Here is a 25,910-nt window from a genome sequence, read left to right on the forward strand (position 1 = left end):
GTAGGGGACACCTCTTTTGAGATCTGAAGAGATAATAGAGGAAATGGCAAGAAATAATAGGACAGGGAGGAGGAGGAGTGGGACCATGGGAAATGGAGCCAGAGTCCCAGAAGAACTAGTGGTCCCTGATGTCAGGGTGTGTGAAAGGCCTGTTGCCCTGGGTGACATCAACGTTCTCCTGAGATAGTGGAACACAATTGGTGTCCTGGAGGGGCAGAGAGCAGCTGGTGTGGCATTAAGGAGGATGGTGAAGATATCAATGGCACCTTCCCTTTAGGCTGGGGTAGAGCAAGGGAAGAGGGAGGCAGCCCAAGTCAGAGCTTAGGAGGGAAAGAATTGTCAGGATCCCAGGACTTGAGTCTAGTGAGGTGGAGAGGAAGCAGCCTCAGCAGCCTCTAAGCACAGGGTGGGAAACCAATTTAGCAAAGGAGGATCATGAAAACAAGAGCTGTAGCATTGTGTGCTGCTAACCATTAACAACTACAGGTAAAGCCTGGGGGAAAGGCCAGCCACCCCACAGGTGCACCACCTAGGGTCCTCCCTGACCCTGTAGGATCAGACAATCATCAGTTCTGGGATTGAGGGGAGGAGGCAAGGACATTTCTCCAGTGCAACATGCAACAAGTCTCAAGGCAGATGCCTGATCTAGAATACTCTGGCCATCTCCAGAGACAGCAGAACAAAGCAGAACGGTCAACTGAGCCTACTTCCAACACCCTGTTCCCGCCTCAAAAAGTCCTTACCATCCACCAAGCTCACGATCCACCGGCTTCCTCACCTTACCTAACCCTAGGCTGCCTCCATTGTTTTCTCTGCTCTTCTGCGGCTGGCTATGTGACTTTCCATCTGAGGCGTCCTCTGGAGTCAGTGCTCACAGAATGCACTAGAAAGTGAATATTAAAGGTAGCCAGAGGCTTCAGGAGGACAAGAGCAGCAAGGAGTTGGGTAGGAAGCATGTCCAGTGCCCCATGTACACTTGGAGCAGAGCTCCGCAGATTCTCTGAACTCTATTCACTCATTCCATGGACATACTATCACCTTTCATGGGCCAGGCGCTGTGGTGGGCATTGGGGATTCTGAAGTAAACACAATAGACAAGAATAGAGAGCCCACTTTAATAAAAGGAGACCCACAATAGACAAAACTCATTAGCAAGTATCTCAACAGGAAGGTGAAGCTCTACTGAGAGGAGGCACAGGGTGTGCCACTGGAGTTGGACTAGAGTGGTGAGGGTACCCTTGTAGCTGAGAAAATGAAAGAAGACAAGCTCATCCAGTCCTTGCTGGGCTGTAAGGGCAAGAAGCCTCAACCCCTTCTTTTGCTGGGCCCCCTAGCCCTGGGCCTGGGGAGTTGGGGTAGGTCGGTGCGGTTCTCCGACAGCACCACGAGGGGGAGCCCGGACCCCTCCTAGCGCCTTCGGAGCCCTCCCGCACAGCCTTGCAAGCAAAAGTTTTTCTTAAACTAACAATGCCAGTGTAAGGAGGTGCTCGCGCCTGATTGGATGGGAGAATTTTGCAGGTTTGATTCCTTGATTGGACAGGAGGTGTTAGGGGTGGGGAGAGAGCTGATGGTGGGGGATCCCGCTCCCTCCCCCGGCAGTCTGGCCGGCTCTGTCCTCTCGTAGGCTCCGCTGTAGCTCGCAATGTGACACCAGGACGCACACGCTCTCGCGCGCTCTCCCAGGCTCGCTCTCCCTCGCCCTCTCGCTCACACACGCACGCACACACCCACCTCTCCCATAAAAACACACACACACATGCACACCCACATCCACGCGCGCCCGCACCGCCCCACGCGCGCACACTCCCGTCCACGCCCACGCCGCGCTCCGGGGAGTCCGGTCCCGGCTAGAGCGCGAAAGGATACGGAGAAGCCACCCGCGGGGAGCGCAGCGGCGCCCCGGGACGCGGCGCCCTCCCCGCGCGGCCGCCTCGGCTCAGGCTCGGCCTGGGGGCCGCCGGCCGGCGATGGCCCTGGATTGCCTGCTGCTGCTCCTCCTGGCATCCGCAGTGGTCGCTATGGAAGGTAACGTACCCTTCGCGGAGCAAGTTGGCGGCGGGTGGTTGCGCCTCCGGGCTGCCGCGCCCGCAGCTCGCGGGGCTTCTCTGGCTGCTTGGTGTTGCCGGCATCCTGGAACCGAGGGCTAGGCTGTGTGGGAGCCTCTTCCTCAGTCAAACGCCGGGTTGGGGCGGTACCCGCTGGCGTGTCCCCGACCAGCCCTTGCGCCAGCAGCTGGCTCACGGAGTACCCCGGCTCCCGCGTCCCGGCGCTGGGTGACAGCCCACATTCCCAGCATATTGGGCTCGGAAAGCGCGGATCCCGCTGCATTGCGGTGCAAGCGCCTTAGGTCCGAGCGGTGCGGGGCGTTAGAGAGGTAGGGGCGCCTCGGGCCATCAGGCTCCGGGAGTGCGGGCGCCCGTCGGCTCCCTTCCTATCCCGGGCACTGATGCGCTTCTGAGCGGCAGCGCGCCACCTCCTTTCCTAGGCTCTCTGTCCAGGGCTCCTGGACTCTGGGCTCAGCAGGCAAGCGCTGCTCACCGGGACTAGAGAAGCCCTGCCCTGCTACCTTGCAAGTGGGTTGAATTCATTGGCCACTGTCCTGTTGTCCAGGAACCTGCGGGGCTGCATCTTTCCAGTTGGTGCGAGGTGGACACCATTTTCGCTTTAGAACAGGGGTGAAGTGGGGTGAATGTTGATACTGCCTAAACTCGCCTTCAGTCCCCAAAAGGGGAGAGACTCGACTGTTGGGAACCGACGGGTAGTGACGCTGTCCCTGTTAGTTCAACCTGGGCTGTGCCTCAGGCTGGTGGTCCAGAAAACACGCTCAGCGGACACCGCGCCGGGCGCACCAGGGAGCCCAAGCGCTCAGTGGAGCCCGCGAATCCCAGTGGGAAATCCCTGCCCGGCTCCCCGCCTCCCGCCCTCTTCCCCCGCCCCCATTTTTCGTAGCCGAGCGCGGGCCGCAGCCACCTCCCTAGAACACAGCTCCGGAGGAGAGTGGAGTTGGAGTTGCTAGGAAGGAAGCAACTCCAGGGGTGATGCACCGCCGCAGCCGGACTCTCAGCCCCACTTCTCGATATCCGGCGCAGGGTGGATTCAGGGGACTCGGCACCGAAGGGACCAGCGCCTGGTTCCGGCGCTGCGTTCCCATCTGGGAACTCGCTCGGCTGGGTTGCACGTTCCTCTCAAAATTGTGACTCAATGCCCAGGGGAAACTCTTCCCCAAACACTGTGGTTCAACGCCCCGTCTCCTCCGGAACACATTGCCTCCCTCCTCGGAGCGAAGCTGGAGGGTAATCGGAGTCCTGAGGAGCGGTTTAGATGCCCTAGCCTTTGGGCAAAGACCACCACATCCCACCTTCCTTCTGGTGGCGGCGCGGGGGTGCGGCGATTAATGCCTAGAAAGCTCTCGCTTGGTTTTCTCAAGGTGGCGTTTTGCCTGCCCGCCGGCTCCTGCTGTCCAGTCAGGCTGCTGGTTTTTTTGCGGGAGGGAGGTGATTTTTGGAACGTGCAGGGGACTCGAGCCTTAAGGAGTGTGGTCAACACCCCAGCGAAGGATGCTTGGGTCTGACTTACTGAGAGACGCGTGCGGAAGCCGTTGAAATTAGAAAGGAAATCGTGGGTCTATCCACCTCCAAACAGGGCAACAAAGCCCGAGTAAAAGCATTTGCAACCGACGGAGATTAGACTTTATAGCGCTGGGGCGGCGTCAAGCTCCTGCAAGACTGGGTCGCCCAGCTCTCTTCTTGCTCCTAGAGGATCAGGGACTGGTTCTCGGAGACCAGATGGGTGTCCACTTTGGGGAGCTTGGTTTTGGATTGTGCCCCCATACATGCATGAACGAGGGAGCATGTATGCGAGAAAAAAGAGTTTGGAGAGCAAATACACGGGAACAAATCATAGGGCAGGTCGGTTTCCTCCCTGGATCCCCTTTTTGGCGAGCCAGCTTGTCTGCTTGGTTGGAGCTGCTCCTGGGTGCCATTGTGCCGGCGCCCAGCCTGGTATTCAGGGTCCTGTAACTGCAGGCCTGCCGTGGCTGCCAATGTTGGAGCTCTGGCCCTTCTCTCCGTGCAGTAGGGGAAAACTTTGCCAGTGTCCTGGTAGGAAGGTGCAGTATATTCTGTGGGCTGAAAAAAAATCTCTCCAGCAAGGGTTAAAAGAAACACCACATTCAGCAGAATATTCAAGCAGCCCCTCTGTCCCTGCTCAGTGCGCAGATACTACTACACACCATTCACTCCTTCCTTTCCTCGAATGAACACAAGCAGGTTCATTTTCTACTCTCCACAAACGGGAGCCGTCTTCCCGCCTGCCTGGCTGGGTTGGGGCCAGCGTCATTTGGTTTGTGATGAGTGAGGAATAATTATCAGAAAAGTGAATCAATGAGCTACCTACACAGATAGCAGGTCCCTTCTAAATCTGCTGTGGCCAGAAGGTTCCAGCCACTGTGTGTCTTGTCTTCTTTTTCTGAGGGTCTCTGGGGGGGGGGGATTTCAGTGGGATCTTGCCACCCAGGACAAGTAGCTCTAACACCAGAGAGCTACCAGGCAGTTAGCTCCTGTCAGGCCAGGCACAAAGGAACGGTGGCAGTCCTAGGCTAAGTGGGGAGATGGGTCTAGATGAAAGCAGCACCTGATGTGACCTAAGCCTGGGTGGAAGGAAGGAGGAAGAATGAAAGAAAAGGAGGTAGAGTGGGAGGGAGGGTTCCTCTATCCAAAGTCCCATACCTATGCCTGGGTGGAAGGAAGGAGGGAGGGCAGGGGCTGGTAGTGGTCCAGAGGGGGTGGGGCCAACGAGCTCTAATTTGCATACCATCAGTCAGGAAGCTGATTGGCTGTGTGTGGGAAACCGCCTAAAAGAGAGCTCTTCTACCCTCCTTTCCCCCCTTGTCCTTCTCCATTTCCAGCCAGTTCTGCTCTGTGGGGGAGAGAGATGACACTGTAGGGAGAGGCTTTTCAGGGGGCCTTTTTTTTTTTTTTTTTTTTTGGTACCAGGGATTGAACTCAGAGGCACCCAACCACTGAGCCACACCCCCAGCCCTATTTTATATTTTATTTAGAGACAGAGTCTCTCTGAGTTGCTTATGGCTACTGAGGCTGGCTTTAAACTTGCGATCCTCCTGCCTCAGCCTCTCAAACTTCTGGGATTACAGGCCTGCGCCTCTGTGCCAGGCTCTGCAGGGCTTTTTGCAGGGCCTTTTTTTCAGAGGGGAGCAATATAAGCTGGCGAGGCGCGAGGCAGGGACGCTAAGCCAGGCCTCTTTCCTCAGCCTCCTGAAAATCATGTTTCTTCATGCTGCTATCTTTTCACGCCACCTCTGAGAGCTAATTGAGAAGGAAGGGGCTGCTCGAGTCCGTGGAGAGAAGCCAAGCACCTGGTTCTCTGAACTGCCCTTTGGCTTGTACCTGCAGGATAAGATCTGGAGCCTGTGGGGACTCTTCCCAAGGGGTTCCCACAGCAACAGGGGTGGGTTGAATTTGCAGCAGACACTCACGGTAGGAGTGGGCATCCCTGGACCAAGCATATTGGCCCTTTGCTGGAGCAGCAAACTGAAATTGCTAACTGCCCATAGAGTTCTCTCAGCCCTATCCCCTGTGTCCACAGGATGGCCAGGTTCCTGCAGGTGGCCTCAATGTGTGGGACTGCCTGATTAGAACACCCCCAAGGAGATCTGCTCTTTGGTGTGGCCTGGAGTGATGTGCAGGACTGGGCACCCTTGAATGTCCACATGTGTTAGGGTGATATGCTTCTCTGGGCTTGACAAAATGTGGGTTTTCATTAGGCATTACTGATGCATGAGTCCCTTGACTGAGCTTCTTACTGTGCTCCTTTGTGGCATGTCCCACCTTGAAATACTAGGACATAGAATTCCACTGAACTCATTTTGGACTCTTAAGTCTCCATTACAGGTTTATGGTGGAAAACCTCCAGTTAAGTTCCTAGTTCTATAATAGTACGTCAGGCTACGAGGTGATTGGCTTTTTCTGCATTATTTTATAAATATTTGTTAGCTGTGTGTGCATCTGTTCTAGGTGTCCAGGAGCATGCCTAAGCCCTCAAGCAGTAGCAGATGTCAAAGATTTTTGAAAAAAAAAATGTCTGGGGGTGTAACTCAGTGTAGCTCCATGCTTAGCAGATTCAAGGCCTTGGGTTTGATTCCCAGCAACACACACACACACACACACACACACACACCCCTGCACACACATATATACAGCCTGCAGGAAAAATAAATTTGAGAAAACTCTATCCATTAGCTGATTTTATTTTCTGTGTATTGTGGAAAGATTACTATGACTCAGTGTTTGTGGAGGGTCCCCACAAGCTCCTAGTGGAACATTGGGGAAGCCAGGGGGAAGTCCTGGCAATGGAGACAGTTGCAGAGCTCCAGTTAGCCCTAACCTCAGTCCAAACCTCCTGGGTTGGTGGGGCAAAGATACCAGCAGCTAGTGATGCCCCCCAAAGATGGGGAGGGTCTGCTAGGCCACAGGTGATCCTCCTTCAGTCCTCCTGCCTGTTGTCAACCAATGCTCATCAAACCCAGAACTCAGAGGCCCCTGTCCTGACCCCTACAAAAGATGGATCCTAATTACCAAGTTGTGCTTTGGGAAAAGCCCACAGGGCAGAGGCATGATATGGCCCCTATTTGATCCCACTCATCAGGAATTAGTACTCCACCTAGCTTTTCTTCTCCTAGCTGTACCACTTGGGGAAAGTCACTTAGTAGCCATGGTGTCTTTGTGTGTCCAGTGGATCGTGCTACCCTATTTCAACCTTAGGAAGGTTGGAACAAGTAGAGTCCATCATAAGGATGTACTCTGTGCTAGGTTAAAAAAATGCTATTAAAGTTATAGATATATTATGTGTTCTCTAAATTTAAAAAACATTTAGACCTCATCTCTAATGGTTCTCATTAGTAGCCCTAGGATTCAAAATCCTAGAGTTTTTCCAGCATGAGCAAAGGATAGAAGTAATTTTGAAAGCTCAAAGAGGGAAATATCCTTTAGGCAATGGTCCTCAGACTTTAGGAAGCCTATGTGTGCCTGGGCAGCTTGCTAGAGACTTGGGTCCTAACCCCAAAAGTTCAGCAGGTCTGGATGGACCCTGAAAATTAGCACTTTTAATAGGCCTCCCAGGAGAACCTGATGTAGGTGATTCTAAGAAATACTGCACAGGAGAATTGTTCTCAACCAGACTGCAGTCGGAAATCCTGGCCCGTCTTGCCTCACTCTGCACTTACAGAGTAGATTTGGAAACTGCTGCTGCTAACTCTTCTGGGAGTTTTGCACAAATTAATTCATATAATCCTTAAAGCAGCCTTATTAGGTAGGTATTATCAAGCCCTCTCCCATTTTTCAGATGGAAACATGGAGGTATATAGTAGTTATGTAATTTGATAAGGTCCCATGACGAGTAAGGGCCCAACGTGGATTTGAACCCAGGCAGTCAGGTTCTAGGGACTATGATGTTAGCCACACCACGTCACTCTGCCACCTCTGTAGCAACTGCAGGAAGGAAGGTTCAGAGCAGCCTGGACCCATAGGTGGGGAAGAGTTCTGGTACTGACTGAGGCTCTGGTCATTGGGCACTGTGTTGACTACTGGGCACCCCAGATTTCCATGATTATGGGAGAGAAGATGAGCAAAATGTCTTAACACTTAAAGTCAAGCACTGGTTTCCATGTTGCTTCTTCTTGTCCTTTTTTCCTACCCCCACCCCATTCCCACCCTAGGCACACACAGACACAGGGATGGAGACCTTCTCCTGCTCATGGCTTCCCGTAAGAGTCTAGTTGAAGGTTTGGCATCTTTGCTCCTCTCCCTGCCCTGGCCAGTCCTCTCAAAGAAGAAATGACCAGAGATTAGTATCTCCAGAGGAGACGGCCTGAGTGCCCTTCACATTCTAAGGGTAGTGGCGGGGGGGGGCACTCAGGGCCCCACCTGACCATCAAGGGCACATCACTACACCTGGATTCCAGGAGTCTGCGTTCCTTGGAAGAGCTCTCTTTATTTCTCCCTTTTCTGCACTAGTCACTTAAGCAACCTGAATATTTCTATTAGATTTCCATGTCTCCAAAGGTGCTAGAGAAACAGAGCATTGGATGTCTGCCCTTCTGAGGAAATTACTATAATAATAAAGTAATGCCTTGGGAGGAATTTCATATTTAAAAGACAAATTTTGCATGCGAAATTCCTTAGCTCCTTCTGCAGATTCCATTTCAATTGCAGCTACAGGCAGAGGCCTTTGGGTCAGAGTGCCTGCTGTGCTTAAAGGAGAGACCTAGAGTGGCCAGCTCAGAGCCACCTCTTCTGTCAAAGATTCCTGGTGCCTGACATCTTAGAGTCACCTTGCTGGCTTCGCTCCTCCGGTGTGAATATGCCTTCTGTGGCAGCAGGTGGGGGGTAGGTGGGGGGAGGTGTTGGAGGACAGTGGGTAGCTTATTCTCTGCTGATGGGACACCACCTTCCATCTGACCTAAGGCCTGGGGAGTGGCCAGATGCAATTAACGACCTTCCCTGTGCCTGGGTTTCTTCATTGTTGAGTCAGGCTGGGGGAGGTCTTTATATAGACAGAGTTGCAGGAGCCTGGGGTTGGGGCATACCCCAGGGCAAAGCAGCCCTGAAGGGGAGGGGATTGGCAGTTGTACACAAAGCTCCACCTGGGGCAGGGAGATCCCCTGGTGAATTGAGGGCGTGGCCTGGATTTTCATAGACTGGCAAGGGCTCTGTCCTCCACAGCTCAGTGCCCAATTTCCAGGCATCTAAGACTAGTGAGAGTGAGTTTGGCCACCATGAAAAGAGCCTCAGTCTAATGCTCTCTATGGGGAAGATCCTTCTCAGGAGGCTTCCTGTGGCCAACAGCAGGTTCAAGCCTCCAGGGTGCAGACAGCATGGAGCCATGGTCCCACTAAAACCATGCAGAGTCACCTGTGGGGTGCCTCTCAGAGTATCTGGTTGTTAAGTTTGTCTCTAACTTTGTGACTGGGAAGGTCTCCTTTCCACAGCCCAGGAAGTGGGTGCATTTCTTTATGCCAAGGTGTTCCGGGGCAGGAAAAGCCTCACATTCACCTGCACCCTCCTTTTCCAGCGAGCAGGGAGTGTTGGATGTGGAAGGATGCCCAGACCTGACAGTCTGGGGCCTTGTATGACATGATCATGACCCTGGTGATAATTCGAGCTTCAGGATGATGCCCTTGGCTAACGGGGGAGAGAGGTGTTGAAGGAGAAGGCTCTGTTCCCCACCTCGATCACCAGTACAGATGTTCCTCCAGGTCAGGTGAATCCCGACACCTGCAGACAACACCATTATCGGCTACTTGAGGAGGCCGCTCATGAAAGGTTCCCCCAGAGTTCTCTGTAGCAGAACAGGGCCACTGTGGAAACATATAGGAGATTTCCTGAGAATTATCAGCACTCATTTTTGCTCACAGATTGCACCTGAGGCCCTGCATCTCTCCTCTCTTCCCTCCCGCTTCCTGGCAGCAAGTGACAAAATGACCGATTTGAATTTAACCTGCTTGCCCTGCTTCTCCATCCCCCAGTGGAGGTGATAATGAGCAGAGAAATGGGCAGAGGCAGGTGGCCAGGAGGGAAGGAGGCAGTTGAGGGGAGCAGGGGTCCAAGACTGCAGCCTGGCACTAGCTTCTAAGGTTTCTGGGGCTGATTTGGGGGCCGCTGAAGCTCAGGGGAGCCCCTAAGGGGTCCAGCTTCTCTGCATGATCTCCAAGTGTCAGAAGCAGAACTGGAGCAGATTTTAGGGAAAGGGGAGTGACTTCCCAGGAATCCTGCAGTCTGGCAACGCTAGAGCCAGGACTAGACCAAACTCCCATCCACTCACAGAGCATTTGCCGTGCGTATGGATCCCTGCACTCTTAGTGTATAAGCATTTTGTAAGCTCCCATTTTACAGATAAGGAAGCTGAGGCTTGGCGAAGTTAACTGACTCAAGAGCTAAGACACAAACCTAAGTTCTTCCAACTCCCTGGGTCTCTCGTCCCCCTTCTGTACCTTTTCCCATTTCATGTTGCTTATTTGTGAATTAAGTTAGAAAGCGCTTACTAACCATGAGCTCTTTACTCCTGTCCTTGGTGGTACCATCCAAGGTACCAGAGAGTCCCCTTTGGTGTTGGTCCCTGCAGCCGGGCCCCCTTCTCACCCTGTAGAGCCACCCCACTCTTCTGCAGCTGCAGGAAAACCCTTGTTCCTCTCCACTTGCATTTTCCTGTTTGTACCATGACACCACCACTGGGTCATTATTGTCTTCTTCTGCCGCATGTCCTTCCATTCCCATCTTTAGTGAGCCATGATGCTTAGATGGTTGCGGTGCGGCTTCTGTGCTTGGATCTTGGTATGGGGGAGGAGTGAGGATGGACACTGTGTGGATCTCCTGGGGGTTCCTTACAGACGCAGGGCCAGTGACAAGTGTTCACCTTTGTGCACCTCTCCAGGGTCTTCCTCATGGACCTGGTCCTGCCTCATGGGACCATGAGGTTCTTTGAGCGCTTGTTGCTGTCATCTCTCTGGCCAGAGGCAGCCTCCACAGCTGTAGAGGAACACGTTGGGGCTGAGCCTCAACTTTGAGTGTGGGAGAACACAGTGGGAGGATGGGCGTAGAGAAACCACTCAGCATCTGCATCTCACTGGACAGTGGCCAGTCCCTGGGGGGCCATTAACTGTGGAGAGGGTCCAGCAGGAGGACCAGGAATAATTACAGGCAGCTTCATCCTCAGTGGCCAGGAGAAAACGCCTTATCTGTGAGAGGCAGCTGGGCCCTGCAGTTAATTGTCCTGTTGTTTTTCTCTTGCTATTTTTTTCAGCACATCAACATAGGACCTTTGCCCTTGTCTTTCTCATTGACTCGGAGGCTGGAGCTGGGTGGTGAGCTGGGGGACAGGGAAGGGGCCTCATTCCATGTGGTCTCACAGGAGCTCTTAGTCCTGAAACTTGCTGCTGGGCCATCTGCTCCAGAGGTTTATAATCAGTCACAGGACTGGGGAGCCCACCCAAGGGTTTGACACTCCATGCAAATTCTCTGGGGTGGTGGGGGCACTGGCTGTGAACTTCAGGGCAAGGAATGGAGTCTCATCATCAGAAAAATCCATTGAGTTTTGGGGGTGTGCCAGGGGCAGGGAGGATACTGCTGAGGGCATAGATGACGTGTCGGATCATAACTTGCTACTTGCTTTCACCAGGTCAACACATGTGTGAATCCCTCGCCCCTCCATAGCACCTTCAGGACCAAGACAAGGCCCTCCACCATCTGACTCCTCTTTTCCCACCTCGTGCTGTTCAGCGGGACTGCTCCTCCAGCTCCTCCCAGGCACATGGGATCCGCACAGAGGCCCATTCGCCCCTCCTGTCCAGAGGCCTCTGGAGAGGCATCTGCTGGCTCTGATTGGCCTGCATTTCTCACTGATTTTTTTTCTTGGTTAAGCCCTAACGTATCCTTCAGAATTGACCACAGTGGTCAACTCCTCCTGGAAGCATTCCTCCCTCTCCCCAGGCTGAATTTGGGTCCCACCTCAACTGCCTCTGTCTCCCTCTGTGGAAGCACTTTCCATGCTGGTCTATCATTGTGTGCTTATTTTGCTGGGGACCTCACAGCTCTGGGACTCTTTCTCCATTGCCATAGTACCCTCAGCACACGGCACATAGCAGATATCAATAAATGAGTGCTGACTATTTTTTTTTAACAGTATCTGGTATAGAATCCAGGGGTGCTTTACCACTGAGTGACATCCCTCTCCCCCACCCCTCCTACTTTTCGAATTTTGAGGCAGAGTCTTGCTAGGTTACCCAGGCTGACCTCAAACTTGTGATCCTCCTGCATCAGCCTACTGAGTAGCTGGGATTACAGGTGTGTGCCACTGAGCCCAGCAGGGTGTGTGGATTTAATAAATAAAAAGAAATAAAACAGGCTGAGTGCAGTGATGCATGCCTGTAGTCCCAGTGGCTCGGGAGGCTGAGGCAGGAGGATTGTGAGTTCAAAGCCAGCCTTAGCAAAAGCAAGGCGCTAAGCAACTCATTGAGACTCTGTCTCTAAATAAAATACAAAATAGAGCTGGGGATGTGGCTCAGTGGTTGAATGGCCCTCAGTTCAATCCCTGGTACCTCCCTCCCCAACTACACACACTGCAAAAAAAAAAAGAAAATAGAGCACTTAAAAAATGTCATGTCCTACGCTGTGGTTTAAATTAGGTCCGAGAAACTTTTTTGATACTCTTTCCATCAAAATGTGGAACCTAAATCCTCCCCCTTGAATGTGGATCAACCTTATGACTCACTGTAGTATTAATGAGTAGAATATTGCAGAAGCTGGGTTATATAACTTTGGAGACCAGATCATACCGGATGATCGAGTTTCTGCCTGGCTTGGTCTTCCTGGGATGCATGTGCTTGTGACCCATGTCATAAGGAAACTCGGGTGACAGAGAGAGGCCACACAGATGTTCTAGGCACAACCCCAGTACATCCTAGCCCACAGCCAGCCTCAAATGCTGGACATGGTGAGTGAGTATTCAGATGGCTGTGCTTTATCCTTTCTGCCACACCTGCTTTTTCCAAGTGGAGAGAGACAAGCTGTCTTTCTAAGTCTTGTTCAAATTCTAGATCACGAACAAAAGACATCTTGTCACAAAACCACCAAATTTTGAGTTGGTCTATTGTGCAATAGTTGGTAACTGAAATATCCTAGAAGTCATAGAAGAAAAATAGTTTGGAGAAAACCAGGAAGGGACTTGGGAGAGGCAGGAGGGAGAGGAGATAGTTATCTCATTCATTCAACATTGAACAAAAAACTTCCTACTGTGTGCCAGGCAGTGTGCACAAAGCTGGAAATGTTCCAACCCTTTTGAGCACACGCCCTACTGAGGGACATGCATGCTAGAATTTCAGGACAGAGCTGTATGGAGAGCAGACAGGTGGTATGATTGAGGGTGCTGGGTGCAGGCTTGGACAACAAAGTGGGTCAAGGAAAGATCTTTGTCTTTCTGAGAATTCTTGAAGGGCAGCCTTAACAAGCAGGTTCAGGAATATTCTGCATAGGAGATGGATTTTGGCTTGATTATGCAATTTTTTTTCCAGAGACTGACTCTTTGGAGGACAGGTCAGAGAGGTGGCAGTGGGTAGGAATGAGAAGCCAAGCCTGGCATCTACTCTAGGAAGGATAGGTCCAGACTCTCCACCACAGGCTTCACCACCAGCCATATGTTTTGCTTATAGTGACAGATACTCAACTGAGGCTGGAGGAGAACAAAGAGTAGGGGGTGATTACTGACACTTGTCATTACTGTTATGATTATACCCAGGGGCAGCATTGCTGTGTCTAGACTCAATCTAACTTTTCTTTTCACTCATTAGCTTTGTGTCTAATGAGGTCCTGGGAGAAAGCAGACAGCATTCTCAAAGAGTTATTTGAGGAGAGTTTAGTGAAGAAATTCTGTAAAGAGTGTGGAGAGGGCCAGGCGCAGTGGTGCATGCCTGTAATCTCGGCAGCTCGGGAGGCTGAGGCAGGAGGATCATGAGTTCAAAGCCAACCTCAGCAAAAGGGAGGTGCTAAGCAACTCAGTGAGACCCTGCCTCTAAATAAAATACAAAATAGGGCTGGGGATGTGGCTCAGGAGTCAAGTGCCCCTGAGTACAATCTCTGGTACCACCTCCCAAAAAAGAGTGTGGAGAGGGGTAAGGGAACCAACTGGCTTGGGGATGGACCCAGGGTCTGATAGGGGTGGGAAGCCACTCCTCTCAAGGCTGTCTGTGCCTAACAAGAGCCACAGCATGGTTGAGGGGCTTCCTTCGAGCTGCTAGATGGAGGGGCGCAGCTGCTGCCTACACCATGCATGGGCGTAGGAGAGAAGGCTATTCCCTGAACTCTGCCTTCCCCACTGAGCTCCTGCCACTACCTTACATTGTGTGAATTCAACAAGAGGCAGGGACCTGAAGTCTGGTTGGTGCCGTTCTTGGAGGTCAGTCATCTGAGGTACCCAAAAGGACAAGAAAATGCAGAGAATGGATCTGTAGGAACAAATGAAGAATAATCAGCCCAGAGTTCTTTATGGTGACTTCATCCTTTGGCAGGTTCTCCCATGATGGCCATGTGTCTGCTGGGCAGCATCAAATTCACATCCTCTTGAAACTTCAGCAGAAAGATAACTTCTCATTTTCAGCAGTTGTAGTAAAAGTCCTACAAGTTGTGTCCTCTTGGCCTCCCTTGGGTTCTGTGCCACTCTATGAACCAGGATCTATCTGCAAGATGGTAAAACGCACTCATTGGCCAGGCTGAGGTCATATGACCAACCTGTCCCTAGAACTGATGTTGGGTGGGAAGGTTAGCTCAGACCCACTTGAGCTATCCGGTCTGACATGAGGGAGGCTTGGTTCCTCACAAAAAAGTTGGGGTTCTGTTACCCGAGGAAGCAGGATGAGTGCTAGACTGGGAGCTACTCCCCACTCATTCCATGTTCCTGGGATAACAATGATGGGATAGTGAGAAAGAGAATATGTACAGTGAAGAAAAGAACCTGCGCCCCAGAGAAAGAAGGTGTCAGCTATGGCTGTCATGGTCCTGGCCAGGACCAGGGAAGGCCAGGGCAATGGACCATGATGGGAGCCAGGAAACCCAGAGATGGAGAGCTGGAGGCAGCTGGGCAAGGCGATTTCTTTCTTGATAGAATGTTCCCTATATTCCTAGGCATTGTGCTCAGACTCAAAAGGATGACGACATGGAAGGCAGTATTGTTTGCCTAAAGGCAAAATGATTTTAAGACCAGGGTGTCTGGACTCCCTTCTGAAGGAGTTGGGTTCCTGTAAGATGAGAACCAATGGGCAAGGACCTGTAACTTCTCACTGCAATCCTCTGGTCTCCAACAGAGATAGATACCAGAGCTTCTTAACTTAACCTTGCACGTCAATTGCACGCTTCGTGAAGAGCAAGAGTGAAAGAAATGCAGACTCACAGGTACGAGGTGACTCATTTCCCCTCTTTTCCTGTGTTATCAATCATGGCTTTAGTCTTACCCCGAATTTCCATTTTCCATCAGTGGAATATTTATTCATAGGTTTCTAAGTACTTTTCTCCCCCATCGGTTTTGAGGCTTGTATAAAGCAGCAGATATTAAAAGTCCTTCGCAGACTCAGACCTTAGATGCTTCTTTCTCAATTGAGGGAGATCGGCATCTGAAATCTACTTAGGAGTTTATCAGAAGAAGATTTCATTTACTCCTCCAAGTTCTCTGCTCTTGGCTCGAACTTTCCTGTACTCCCAGCCAAGCAGAAAAAGAACAGATTTTTTTTCTTTTTTTTTTTAACACAGTAGCACAATGCTCCTGCTATGCATGAAAACCTGTGGTTTTCTTTTCCCAATCAGGAGAAAGTCATTTTCCTTTCACTCACCTGACTAACTTGTTCAGGGCATCCCCTCCCCACCCTTTTCTGATATCTTGCTGCTAAGTATTTGCCAATTCATTTGCATCTCAATAGTTCCTTAGCAACTATCATACCCTCAGGATTAGGTACAAAGCTGCTCTGTGACATAGACAGCTAGGACTACATCACTCTCTTTTATGGTACCTAAGTTACAGGCCAAACCGTGCCCAGACCGGAAGCACCACACAGGCCCTGAATTCTAACACCATTACTCCTGGACTTTTCTGAGCATGCAGACATCGAAGTGGTCCATGTACCAAAATGCCCCCCAGATAATAATCCATTGATTCCTGAAATTTGTCCTCTAATATATGTTTTCAGCCAGAGAATCACAGATTTCAGTATTGGAGGGGAGTCCTTTCTTGGGACAGTGAGTTGAGTCCATTATATAGATCTGGCTACTGAGGCTCAAGAGGTGGACTGATACCCCCAAGGTCAGATGGTCAACAGGAACATGCCAAGGACAGATAAGGGCTCTGCTTCTGGGCTTCACTGTCACAATCTGCATCTTGCTGATTGTGACTCCAATTTGCCTAGTGTTGTAAGCTTTTGCAATAAATCTGAAGAGACCATTTAGCAAATTAGAATATTCTACCCTGAGTAGGTGGTGGGGCTTGTGTAACAGCACCGGGCCTCCACCGCCAAGGCTCACTGGCATGGAACAGCCTGGCGAATGGAAGATGCTATTCAGAAAAGGACAATAAGAACAGCGCTTGTTCTACAGTAGGACTGACCTTTGTGACTCCCACTTCATGTTGTTATTAAATATCTGGGAAAGACTGAAAGAACAATTATAGTATTGTCATAATGTATCAGCGCACAAAGCGAGCGTTCCCAAGGAGGCCCTGGCTCCTCTGAGCTTGACAGAGCCGGGGACTCAGCTCCGGAGCTTAATTTCTTCTCATTTGGAAGTTGTCTTCATTACTTAGCACCCGCTGGAAACAACCAGCGTGCTGTGTGCAGTTCTGCCACCGGGCTCCAGACAGGGACAGAAAGATAACGTGTCGGGGAGGGAAGAGTGAGGTCCTTGGATTTCTGCTCGGCTCCCTGCTAGAACCCCAGTGTGCAGTCCTAGATGTGAGCCCCCTCTTTAAGCCCATGCAGCTGAGGCTTAGCAGGTGCTGGCACCCCTGGGTCCTCATGTTGGATTGCAGAATTGAGGGAGGACCAGTGACAGGCTCTCCTGGGAAGGTGTGTCCTGTGAAGGACCACAAGGGTCTATGTGGCTCCTTTCTGCTTCACACATCTCCCAGCTGGTCTCCCACTTCCCATCCTACCATTGCCAACAGTGACCTGCTGCACAGGTAAAGGTCCCAGGTGGGAATTCCATCCCGGGCCTAGGAGAGGGGGCTGTGGTATCAAGGCTGTCTCTGTCATGGGGTTCTTGCATCTAAACCAGTATTTCTCAATCTGAATTTCATTGATGCTCTTCAAGAACCTTTTAGACATTTTTTCTTACTGCTCAGTACTATGAAATGTGAATTGCACTGATGTTCTAGACAAGTGCTTATGTATGGAGGCCCTTGGCAGGCCACCACTATTATAAAACCTAAGATGCTTTTACCCTCTGTCCCTGCCAATAGTCAGGTTTTTGTCCCTATAGAGATGCATAATCTCAATGCAATAAGCCTGGCAGCAGTTAGGTGGCCCTTGGCTGAGTGAGAGAGTTGAGGTAGGTATTGGGTCTTTTCACCATCTCTATTTTTTTTTTTTTAATATCACATTTACCCAGTGTGGTACCAGAAAGCATGTGCAGCTTAGCAGGTCCAGGAACCCCCTGCTGATCAGCTAACCCCTTTAGCTGTTGGGTCTAGGAGAGGTCCTGGGGCCATAAGAGGGAAGGGCTGGAAAACCCCAGGCTGTGCTGATTTACCAGCAGGGGTGGATATGTTTTGGCAATTTTCACAAATGTGGCTATGCTGGAGTGTATTTGCCAAATGTCAGTCTTGACTTCAAAGGATGTAAATACAAGTTTCTTGAGTCTGGGTCTGTTCTTAGAAAAAAAAATGAAATAAGCTATCTTAAGGAGTAATTTACAGATAATGAAGTTTTCAGTATACAGTTCCAGGAAGTTTGACAAATAAATGCAGTCTTGCAGCCACCAGATGGACTCCATGTAGAATGTTCTTATGTCCCTTGTCTCTCTTGGTTGTCATACTTCTGTCTTCACTGCTGGTCTCTGGCCACTACTGATCTGATTTCTCACTCTATTGCTTTGCCTTTTCTAGAAGCTCATATAAATGAAATCCTATAAAATGTAGTCTTTGTTTTCTTTCACTTAGCAAAATGTATCTGAGATTAATCCATGGTCTCCCATGAATCAATTCTTACTTCCTTTTTATTCTTGAGAAGTACTCCAATGTACAGATATATCACAGTTGGCTTCTCCGTTCAACGGTGGATAGGCATTTGCTTCTAGTTTTTTTTTTTTATTTTTATGAGTCAAGTTGCTGTGAACATTTTAGTACGTGTCTTTATGTGGATGCAAAATGAAAAATGGGTGTTCATTTCTCTGGGGTAAATATCTCCAAGTGGAAATGCTGGATAACATGGCAAATATAAGTTTAACTTTATAAGAGGCTGCCAATCTGTTTTGCAAAATAGCTGTACCTTTTTGTAATCCCCACCAGCAGTGTATGTGACTCCCAGTTGACAATTGGTATTGTCAATCTTTTTAAATTTAGTCATTCTGGTGGGTGTATGATGGCATCTTATTGATGGTTTTTATTCTCATTCCCTTAATGACTAATGATATGTTTTTCATGTGCTTATCAGCTATTCATGTATATTCTTTGATAAAATGGATGTTCAGATCTTTTGCCCAATTTTTTGTTGTTGTTCAGTTGGCTGTTAGGGTCCATTTTCAACATGTCTGGGTGCATCAGAATGATTCTGCCTCCCCAGTGTCAGTCAGTTTGTGTTGCCATGAGGTACTGAGAAAACCATAAAGTGTTATCCAAACTATGCTTAGGCAACACACTAGGACTAAGGCCCAGACTCTTAGATCTGGGCCCATTTGATAAGGTGCTGTGTCTCATTTCTGCCAAGTGGGATTGAGATGGGCCATGATCTTCACAAGAGAGATGATTATCACCAACTGAGAAGATAATGTCCCCATACAGGAGTCAGGACCTTGGAAAGTGGGTTTGTACATGGAATTGTGTGATCCTTAGCAGATTACCTGGGATTATGTCACTCCATGTATTCCCATGTGCCACTTCCAGTTCCAACCATAATGCCACCATACTCTTGGGTATGAAGAAGGAGCTGGGGTCCCTCCGTAGTGGTGGCAGCCAAAAGCACCCAGAAATCCCCAGGGACTTCTTCTCCAGGGTGTTCTTATCATGGTAACCTTGATTTTGAGGTTTTCCTTTAATGGAGAGAGGTGTTAGATTTTTTTGTCACTGTGGTCAAAATGCTTGATGCAAACTTAAAGGAGGAAAAGGTTATTTCAGCTCACGGTTTCAGAGGTTTCAGTCCATGATTGGCTGACCCCATTGCTTTGGGCTTGAGGAGAGACAGAACATGGTGATGGAAGGACATGGTAGAGGAGAGCTGTTCTGCTCATAGGAGCCAGTTTGAATGGACTAGGTGGTAGTTTCTGTAGGCAGTGGGGCATGGCTGGAGGAGGTGGGGCCCTCCATGGGTTCATCTTTCCTGTGACCCCCTTCCCTGGCTCTATCTGCTTTCCGGCTGCTACAAACAGAGCAACACTCCCCCACCGTACCCTTCTGCCACAGTGTTCTGTCTTATCTCTTGGGCTTAGAGCAATGGAGTTGGCTCACCACGGACTGAACATTTGAAACTTGAAGCCCAAATAAACTTCCTCCTCTAAATTGTTCTTATCAGATATTTTGGTCACAGTGACGCAAAACTGACCAACACAGCAATTTACTTCATGCAATGTGGTTTGAAACTATGCTTAGGCAACACACTAGGTTTAAGGCCCAGACTCTTAGATCTGGGCCCATTTGATAAGGTGCTGGGTGCCCTGGGGCTGCTTGTCACCTTTCCCCTGGCTGCCTTGACTTCTGAGGTTTTTCCAGCCTCTCTGATTTGTGCTGCACTGAAGCCGTGGCGAATGGCTTTGGCTCATCTCTGAGCTTCAGACGACAGCCCAGGATTCCAGAGGCTTCCTGACACAGGATGATGTAGGTGCCCCATCAGGTTTGCTGTTATTTGCATGCTGATGATCTGTGATCAAAGCAATCCTGGGGGAGGTGACACATGACAGGGTTATGGAGGCCTGCTGTAGTGTCATCAGGACTTATGTGATGAGCTGGGTGCTGTGTCACTCCTTGCAAACACCTCTGGAGCTGTCACATGAACTTCTGAGCACTTCTGAGTCTGAGAAGGGCAGGCTCCCCAGCTGTCTGAGACTTCTGAAGAGTACCCCAGAATCCATCCCTGGGTCTGGAACAGAGCAGCCATCTGGTAAGGAATGGATGGATGGACTGTGTCCCTGTCACACTGCCCATGATCACTCAGGGAGAAGATGTTGGTACCATCATGGCAATAAAACCAGGGATTTGTATCACACAAAAGCAACAGCAGCATCGGAACCCTGAAGATCCAGTTGTGGAGATAAGACTGATATCCATGGTACAGGGCAGGAGTCACTTGAAGATGATTCAGACAAGGAATCTGTCACGGAAGGGATCTCTTGCTTGTGGAAGCCTGTGGGTAAACTTGACCTTGAATTAGAATGAGAAAGAACAGAAGCAGAGGCAATACAACCTGAAATAGCCATTACTTGCATGTGAGTGTTCTGTGGTCTAGCCAGGCACTTGGTGCAGTTGGGTAGCAGAGGACAGGGGCATCAGACTGGGCTGGGATAACCAGCAGGGCTTCCTGGAGGAAGGGATATCTCTGGAAGGAAATAGTGGGGTTGTGCTCATAGAGGAAGTAGGGATAGGAGTTCCCTTCTCTGCAGGCCTCCCTGTCCTAGGTAGAAATCACCTGAAGAACTGGCAGAGATGCCTTCTTCAGTGGCATGTGACCCTCTGTCTTGGGCTTTACAGCTCCAGAAAGCCCAGGAGGTTGGCCTGAAAGATACAGTTTAGCATCTTCATTGCATCTTGAATGGAAGGGCCCAGCTGCTGTCACCAAAAAGGCTCCACTCAGAGGGAAGATGTTTCCTGCAAGTGTTTGGACATGCTTCTTCTTTCTGCTCAGTGAGTGTTGGCAAGCCAGTCTGTGGGCTTCCCATAGGAGCGTGTTAGAAATGCAGTCTCAGGCTTCACCTCCTAACCACAGAAATTGGAGCTGTGTGGGTCAGGAGTCCCAGGTGCCAGACCTCTGCATCAGGGAAGTGGCTGCTTTAAACAATTTAGCAAACCCATTTGGAGCATTATGTTTTAAAGGGAACTGCTTCACCATTAAAGAAGACTAAAGAGACATGACAAGTAAATATAACACAAGGTCCTTTACTGTATTCTGTTCTAGGAAAAAAATTGCTCTCAAGGACATTTGAACAATTGATAAAGTTGTAATATGGGCTTCAAAATTAAGAAAGGGGAGAGGATATCAACAGATGAAAGAATTATAATAAAATGTTAAATTCTCCAAATTTAGTAATTGCATTGTGATCAACTGAGAGAAAATAAATACTGAAGAACTAATCAGCAAAGGCTGTATCTCATGCTTAGAGGGTTGAGGGAGAAAAATAAATAAACAAGCAAATGTGCATATAAAATATAATAAATTATGTGTAATCCAAAACTGTGTGTATAATGTTGTGATTTATTCTATTTTATTATACTCTAAAATACATGGTGGTGTATGTGGGGGGGAAGAGAATGGAAAAGCAAATATGGCAAAATGTTAAAAATGGGTGAATCAGGGTAAAAATTATTTGGAAGTTCTCTTTTCTATCCATACACCTTTCCTGTGTGATTGCTGTTATTCTGAGATTGATCAAATTGTTATATGTATGCATGAACATGGCATAGACTATACCACTATAATTACAAAACACCAATGACAAAATTAAAAAAAAATAAGGAGTTTAAGAAAAAAAAGTTGTGTTTTAAAAGTTTGATGAATGTTGCAAGCTGCCCTCCAAAAAGGCTGAACCAATTTATATTCCCCACAAGGCTAGGAGAGGGTTGGCACAGCTGTTTGGTGTAGCTATTTTTATTCTGCTATTTTGATGCCAGGGACTTTTTTGTGATGGGGTCATATATCAGTTTTGACCTGGGGACATTTTGTTGTTTCCTAATTTATTATTAATATTTCCCAAAGTACAAAACAGTCACATAGTGAGTGCAAGGAACCCCCATAGGCCACCACTCAGATTCAGCAATTGCTGTTTTTGTCATGTGTGCATATCAGTGTACTTTGGTTGGGACTGTGGAAATTGAGATGCGGAAAGATTAAGTAATGGTCAAAGGTAAGTGACAGAACCACAGTCCATGTCTTCAAGACTTTCTCCATCATTTCCTGCCTCTGAGATTTTCTTAAATTGCTTCTTGATGGACAGGACTGAGTTTTTTTATTCCTGAAGCAGTTTAGTGGACAGTGGAGTCTGACAGATCTGGATTTGAATTCTACTGATGACCTTGGACACACGACTTCACTTCTGGGCTATTGCCTTGGTTTATTCATGGGATAACTGGGCATGGCAGTACCGATCTGATAGATACTTGTGAGAGACACAGGAGATAATGTGCTTAAAGCTTGTGTTAGCCATTATGATTGTCACTTCTTCTGTATGCATCTTTTCATTTTAAGCAGAACCTCAGGGCTGCCTCCTCTAGGAAGACTGATCCCCCAGTTTTTCCTCTGTCTTCCAATAACCTTATTTGGTCCATACACTACTGGTATGTAGGTCTGTCCTATCTACTCCCATAGACCTGCAGGGCCAGTACTCTGAGTCTGAAAACTCAATATCCAGGCACATGCTGGGGTGAAGTTCAGTCACCTGATAGGGCACATCTCACTCAGGAGTCTCAGGAGTCCCAGACCTTGATCTCATCCAGGCCTCGATGTTCCCAGCACCCCTAGCAAGGGAAGGGCCCATGTCCCTGTTCCCTTCTGCACCCTCTCCGGGATTCCCCCTCATTAGACCAAGATGCCAGTTTGTGGAGAAGGGAAAGCACCAAACAAGGGTAAAGGGCACTTACCTAGAGAAATTCGAGGGTAATAACCCCAATAGTTATGTTAATCATATTTTAATAATTTAAAAATTCATATCTGTAAACTGACTTACAGGCTGGTTGCCTCATTTATAAATAAAAACATAAAGTTTAAAAATGACATTGGAAGGCCTCAGTCTGATCATTCCTCTTTCTGTGGCCCTGGGTATCACTTGTTCCCAAAATCACAAACAGACTAGGACTTGTGGCTCTAGACTCAGCACAGCCCTTTTAGACCTTAGGGGCCAGATGTCCTGGTGCTCCTAGTCCTGGTTCCCAGGCCCCTGGCTAGAGTAGTGGGGCCAAGGAAGCCCTGAGGACTGGAGGTGGGTGGGTGGTGCTCCTGGGAGGAGGAGTGAGCTTGGGTCCCCAGTGTCCGATCCCTCCCTGCCTCTAGAACTGACGTGTGAATCCATGCGAGAGGCTGGTGTTGGGAGTCGGAGAGCTGGCTCACATTTACCAGTGGATGATCTTAGAGACTCAGTTTTACCACTTGTGTATTCGGAACAACAGGGCTGAATCTCTTCTCTGGGCACTTCAGTAAGAGTTTTTGAGTAGAAATGGTAGCCGAGGCATAGGAAATGTTGGAAACTGAAATGTGTTCTGGAAGTGCAAGCCGTTCTTCTTAGGATGGTGGACAAGATTCATTTTAGAGGACAATGTCAGCTCCTGGGCCAAGCCTGTCTGAGAGGTCAACATGCAGAGGGAGGTCAGGTCCAACACCCCACATCCCAGCCAGAGCGAGAAGGTGAAGTGACACCCAGATAAGGGGCCTGGTGTCTACCCTCCACATCCAGCCAAGTGCATGCCTTGTGCCTGTGATCCTACCTACCTACAACTCAAGCAGGTGGCTTCCCAAGTGTCCCTCTTCTACCCCATTCTTTGCCCATCTCAGGTTTGTGGGACTTTCTATTGACTTTCCTAAGCACCATGGACTGAAAAAATACATGGAAAGGGATAGCTTATCCAGGTGCTAGCATTTGCCACTTAGGTGACCATCCCATACTCCAGAGCCATGGCTATAGAATTTGCATCCGTGAGGGATGGGGGTGGGTGGGTGGTGCTTTCACTACTCAACTTGCTGTGACCTTTCACCCAATAGGAAGTTCCTGGCCCCCTGTTCAGGCGCCCTGGCACTCTGTTTAGGAGGTCAACAGGCAACCAGCTGGGTGTTTTCAGGGGGCTTTCCTTGGCTTGTAATATGTGACCTTGGCATGGGGTGTCCATTCTGCCGGGGATACAGTCAAATTGTGTCCAGAGGCCCTTCCCTGCATGTGGCCTCTCTTCCCACAGTGCAGCGTTTCAGGGTTAGCAGGAGGATGGTTTGGAGGCTGCGAAACAGAAGGGAGCCTGTGGCCTTGCAGGAAGCCAGAGGTGGAGGTGTGGGAGGTGGAGAAGATTTACTTTTCAAACAACAAAGGAAAGCCAGCTTCTGAGCAGAGGCTGCCATCTCAGCAGGATAGAAAAGGGTCTAAACATGGATTATCAAACAGGATAATGCTTTGGCAGGTGGGATTTCTGCGGCATGCCGAGGTGAACTTCTAACTGAGCTCAGAGAAATGGAAGTTGGGTAGGCATAAGCACACCCCTGTTTTATCAGTTCTGTCATCATTTGCAGCTTCCTGTTTGGTATCCTGTCTCTCCCTCCCCAGGCTTCAAAGGCTGGAGTCTCCTGTTGGTACCCTGATGTCTTTCACTGGGCCACTAGGCAATATGTGGCACCCTCTGATGAATCCCCTTTTCCCACCAGGGAGGGGAAGATGGTGCTGATTTGATGGCCTTCGTCTTTGCCTGGCCACTCTGGGAATTGGGTATGAGTCATATTCCCTTATAGGGTCTTCAGTAATGAGCAATTGAGATAGGATACGTGGATATTTGGTGCAGACTGAGCTTTGCTTGAAACACTTAAAACTGTCCCCTCTTCCTCCCATGCCTCTGGTCCCCTTCTGCCTCAAGGCAAGAGCCTGTGGGATCTGCTTAGAGCAGCTGGGTCTCCACACTGCAGACCTGCCCCCGCTTCCCTAGTGCCTTTTCTTGCAGTTTTTCTTTGCTTTGGGAACCTGTGTTCCCACAGCTAATGCTTCCCTCGTCCTGGCCCTGTTGGAAGAAGGGCTTCTAATGTACAGTTCTCCATCTTGGACTTGCCTCTAGATGTCCCCTCCTTTACTTTCTGCTTGTATGGGCCCAGCTCAGAGGACACATGGACACCCCAAATGCCAATTTCTGATTTCGGTCAGTGTCTGCTAATGAACAGCTGACCCTCTCCATTTTTTAACTCTCACTCACATCCTTGTCCAGTAAGGCTGATGATGGGGCCCCGCCCCTCTCCGTTTCCACTCTGCATCCTTCAAGGACCTGTGCTGATGGATACCGAAGAGAGATGCTGGGGGGTGGTGGTGGCACATTGCTCCTACCCATCTCATCCAGGAAGGAAACAATACTTCCTCCTCCACTCCACTGGCAAAGACCACTCTCTCAGGGTCCCACCCGGACTGGGGACTGGAGCTGAGTGGTGAAGCAAGATTCCTTTATGTGGGAAGAGGACACAGGTTCAGAGAGCACTCGGCAGTGACCCTGATGCAGTACCACAGCCTCTCTGCCGTCCAGGGCTGGGAAGGCGGGTTCCCTCCCCTCAGCAGAGGCCTCTGCACTTGATGGCTCAGGAAATTCCTTCTTTCCTCCTTTCTCCTTTCCCTTCCTTCCTCCCAGACCATCCCCTCACACCAGGAACTGGCGGCTTTTATGAAGAGAAGAATGAAGCAAGAGAGACTTATGGGTAACTTCTCAGTTCATGGAATCTGGACCCCTCTCATCGCAGGCAGAAATGTATGCAGATCATTCTATGCAAAGACAAGCAACCAAGAATGACTGGGGGTGGAGTAATTCTTTAATAGCAAGTTCTCCATGGTTGTTTCTTATGGATGTTTGTCTGGGATACCTGCCGGGCACCCCCACCGGCCCTCAGCTGCTCCTAGAACTAACTCTCTGTGCTTCCTCCTGCCTCAGAATATTTGCACCCACTGTTTCCACCTCTGGTTAAAAGAAATAAAAATCAGATGAGTCTTAAAAAGGAGAAAAGATGGGTAGGAGGCCAAGTACTCCAGCGAAACAGAAACAATAAGATTATTTATTAAAAGGTTTATTATGAAAATTTGGCTCATGTGATTATGGAGGCAGGCGAGTCCTAAGATCTGCAAGGTAAATCAGCACATGGGGACTCATGGGGTAGTTCCTGTCTGAAGGCCAGCAGGCTCAAGATGCAGAAAGAGCTGATGTGCTATTTCAAGTCCAAAGGCAGGATAAAAGCCCCTCTTATGTAGGCGAGGGTTGACCATTTTATTCCAATCAGATCT

General features: G+C 49.5%; 1 protein-coding gene across 1 annotated transcript in view; it reads left to right on the top strand.

Annotated features, from left to right (window-relative positions):
- Positions 1-1,956: 1,956 nt before the first annotated feature.
- Ephb1 (EPH receptor B1) overlaps positions 1,957-25,910 on the top strand; it is a 417,904-nt gene continuing 393,950 nt past the window's right edge. The window contains exon 1 of the mRNA XM_077793624.1: positions 1,957-2,025. Within this exon, the coding sequence (XP_077649750.1) occupies positions 1,968-2,025 (58 nt within the window). The 5' untranslated portion in view covers positions 1,957-1,967. The remainder of the gene's footprint in view (positions 2,026-25,910) is intronic.

Source organism: Urocitellus parryii, chromosome 2, assembly GCF_045843805.1.
Source record: "Urocitellus parryii isolate mUroPar1 chromosome 2, mUroPar1.hap1, whole genome shotgun sequence".
Taxonomy (NCBI): Eukaryota; Metazoa; Chordata; class Mammalia; order Rodentia; family Sciuridae; genus Urocitellus; species Urocitellus parryii.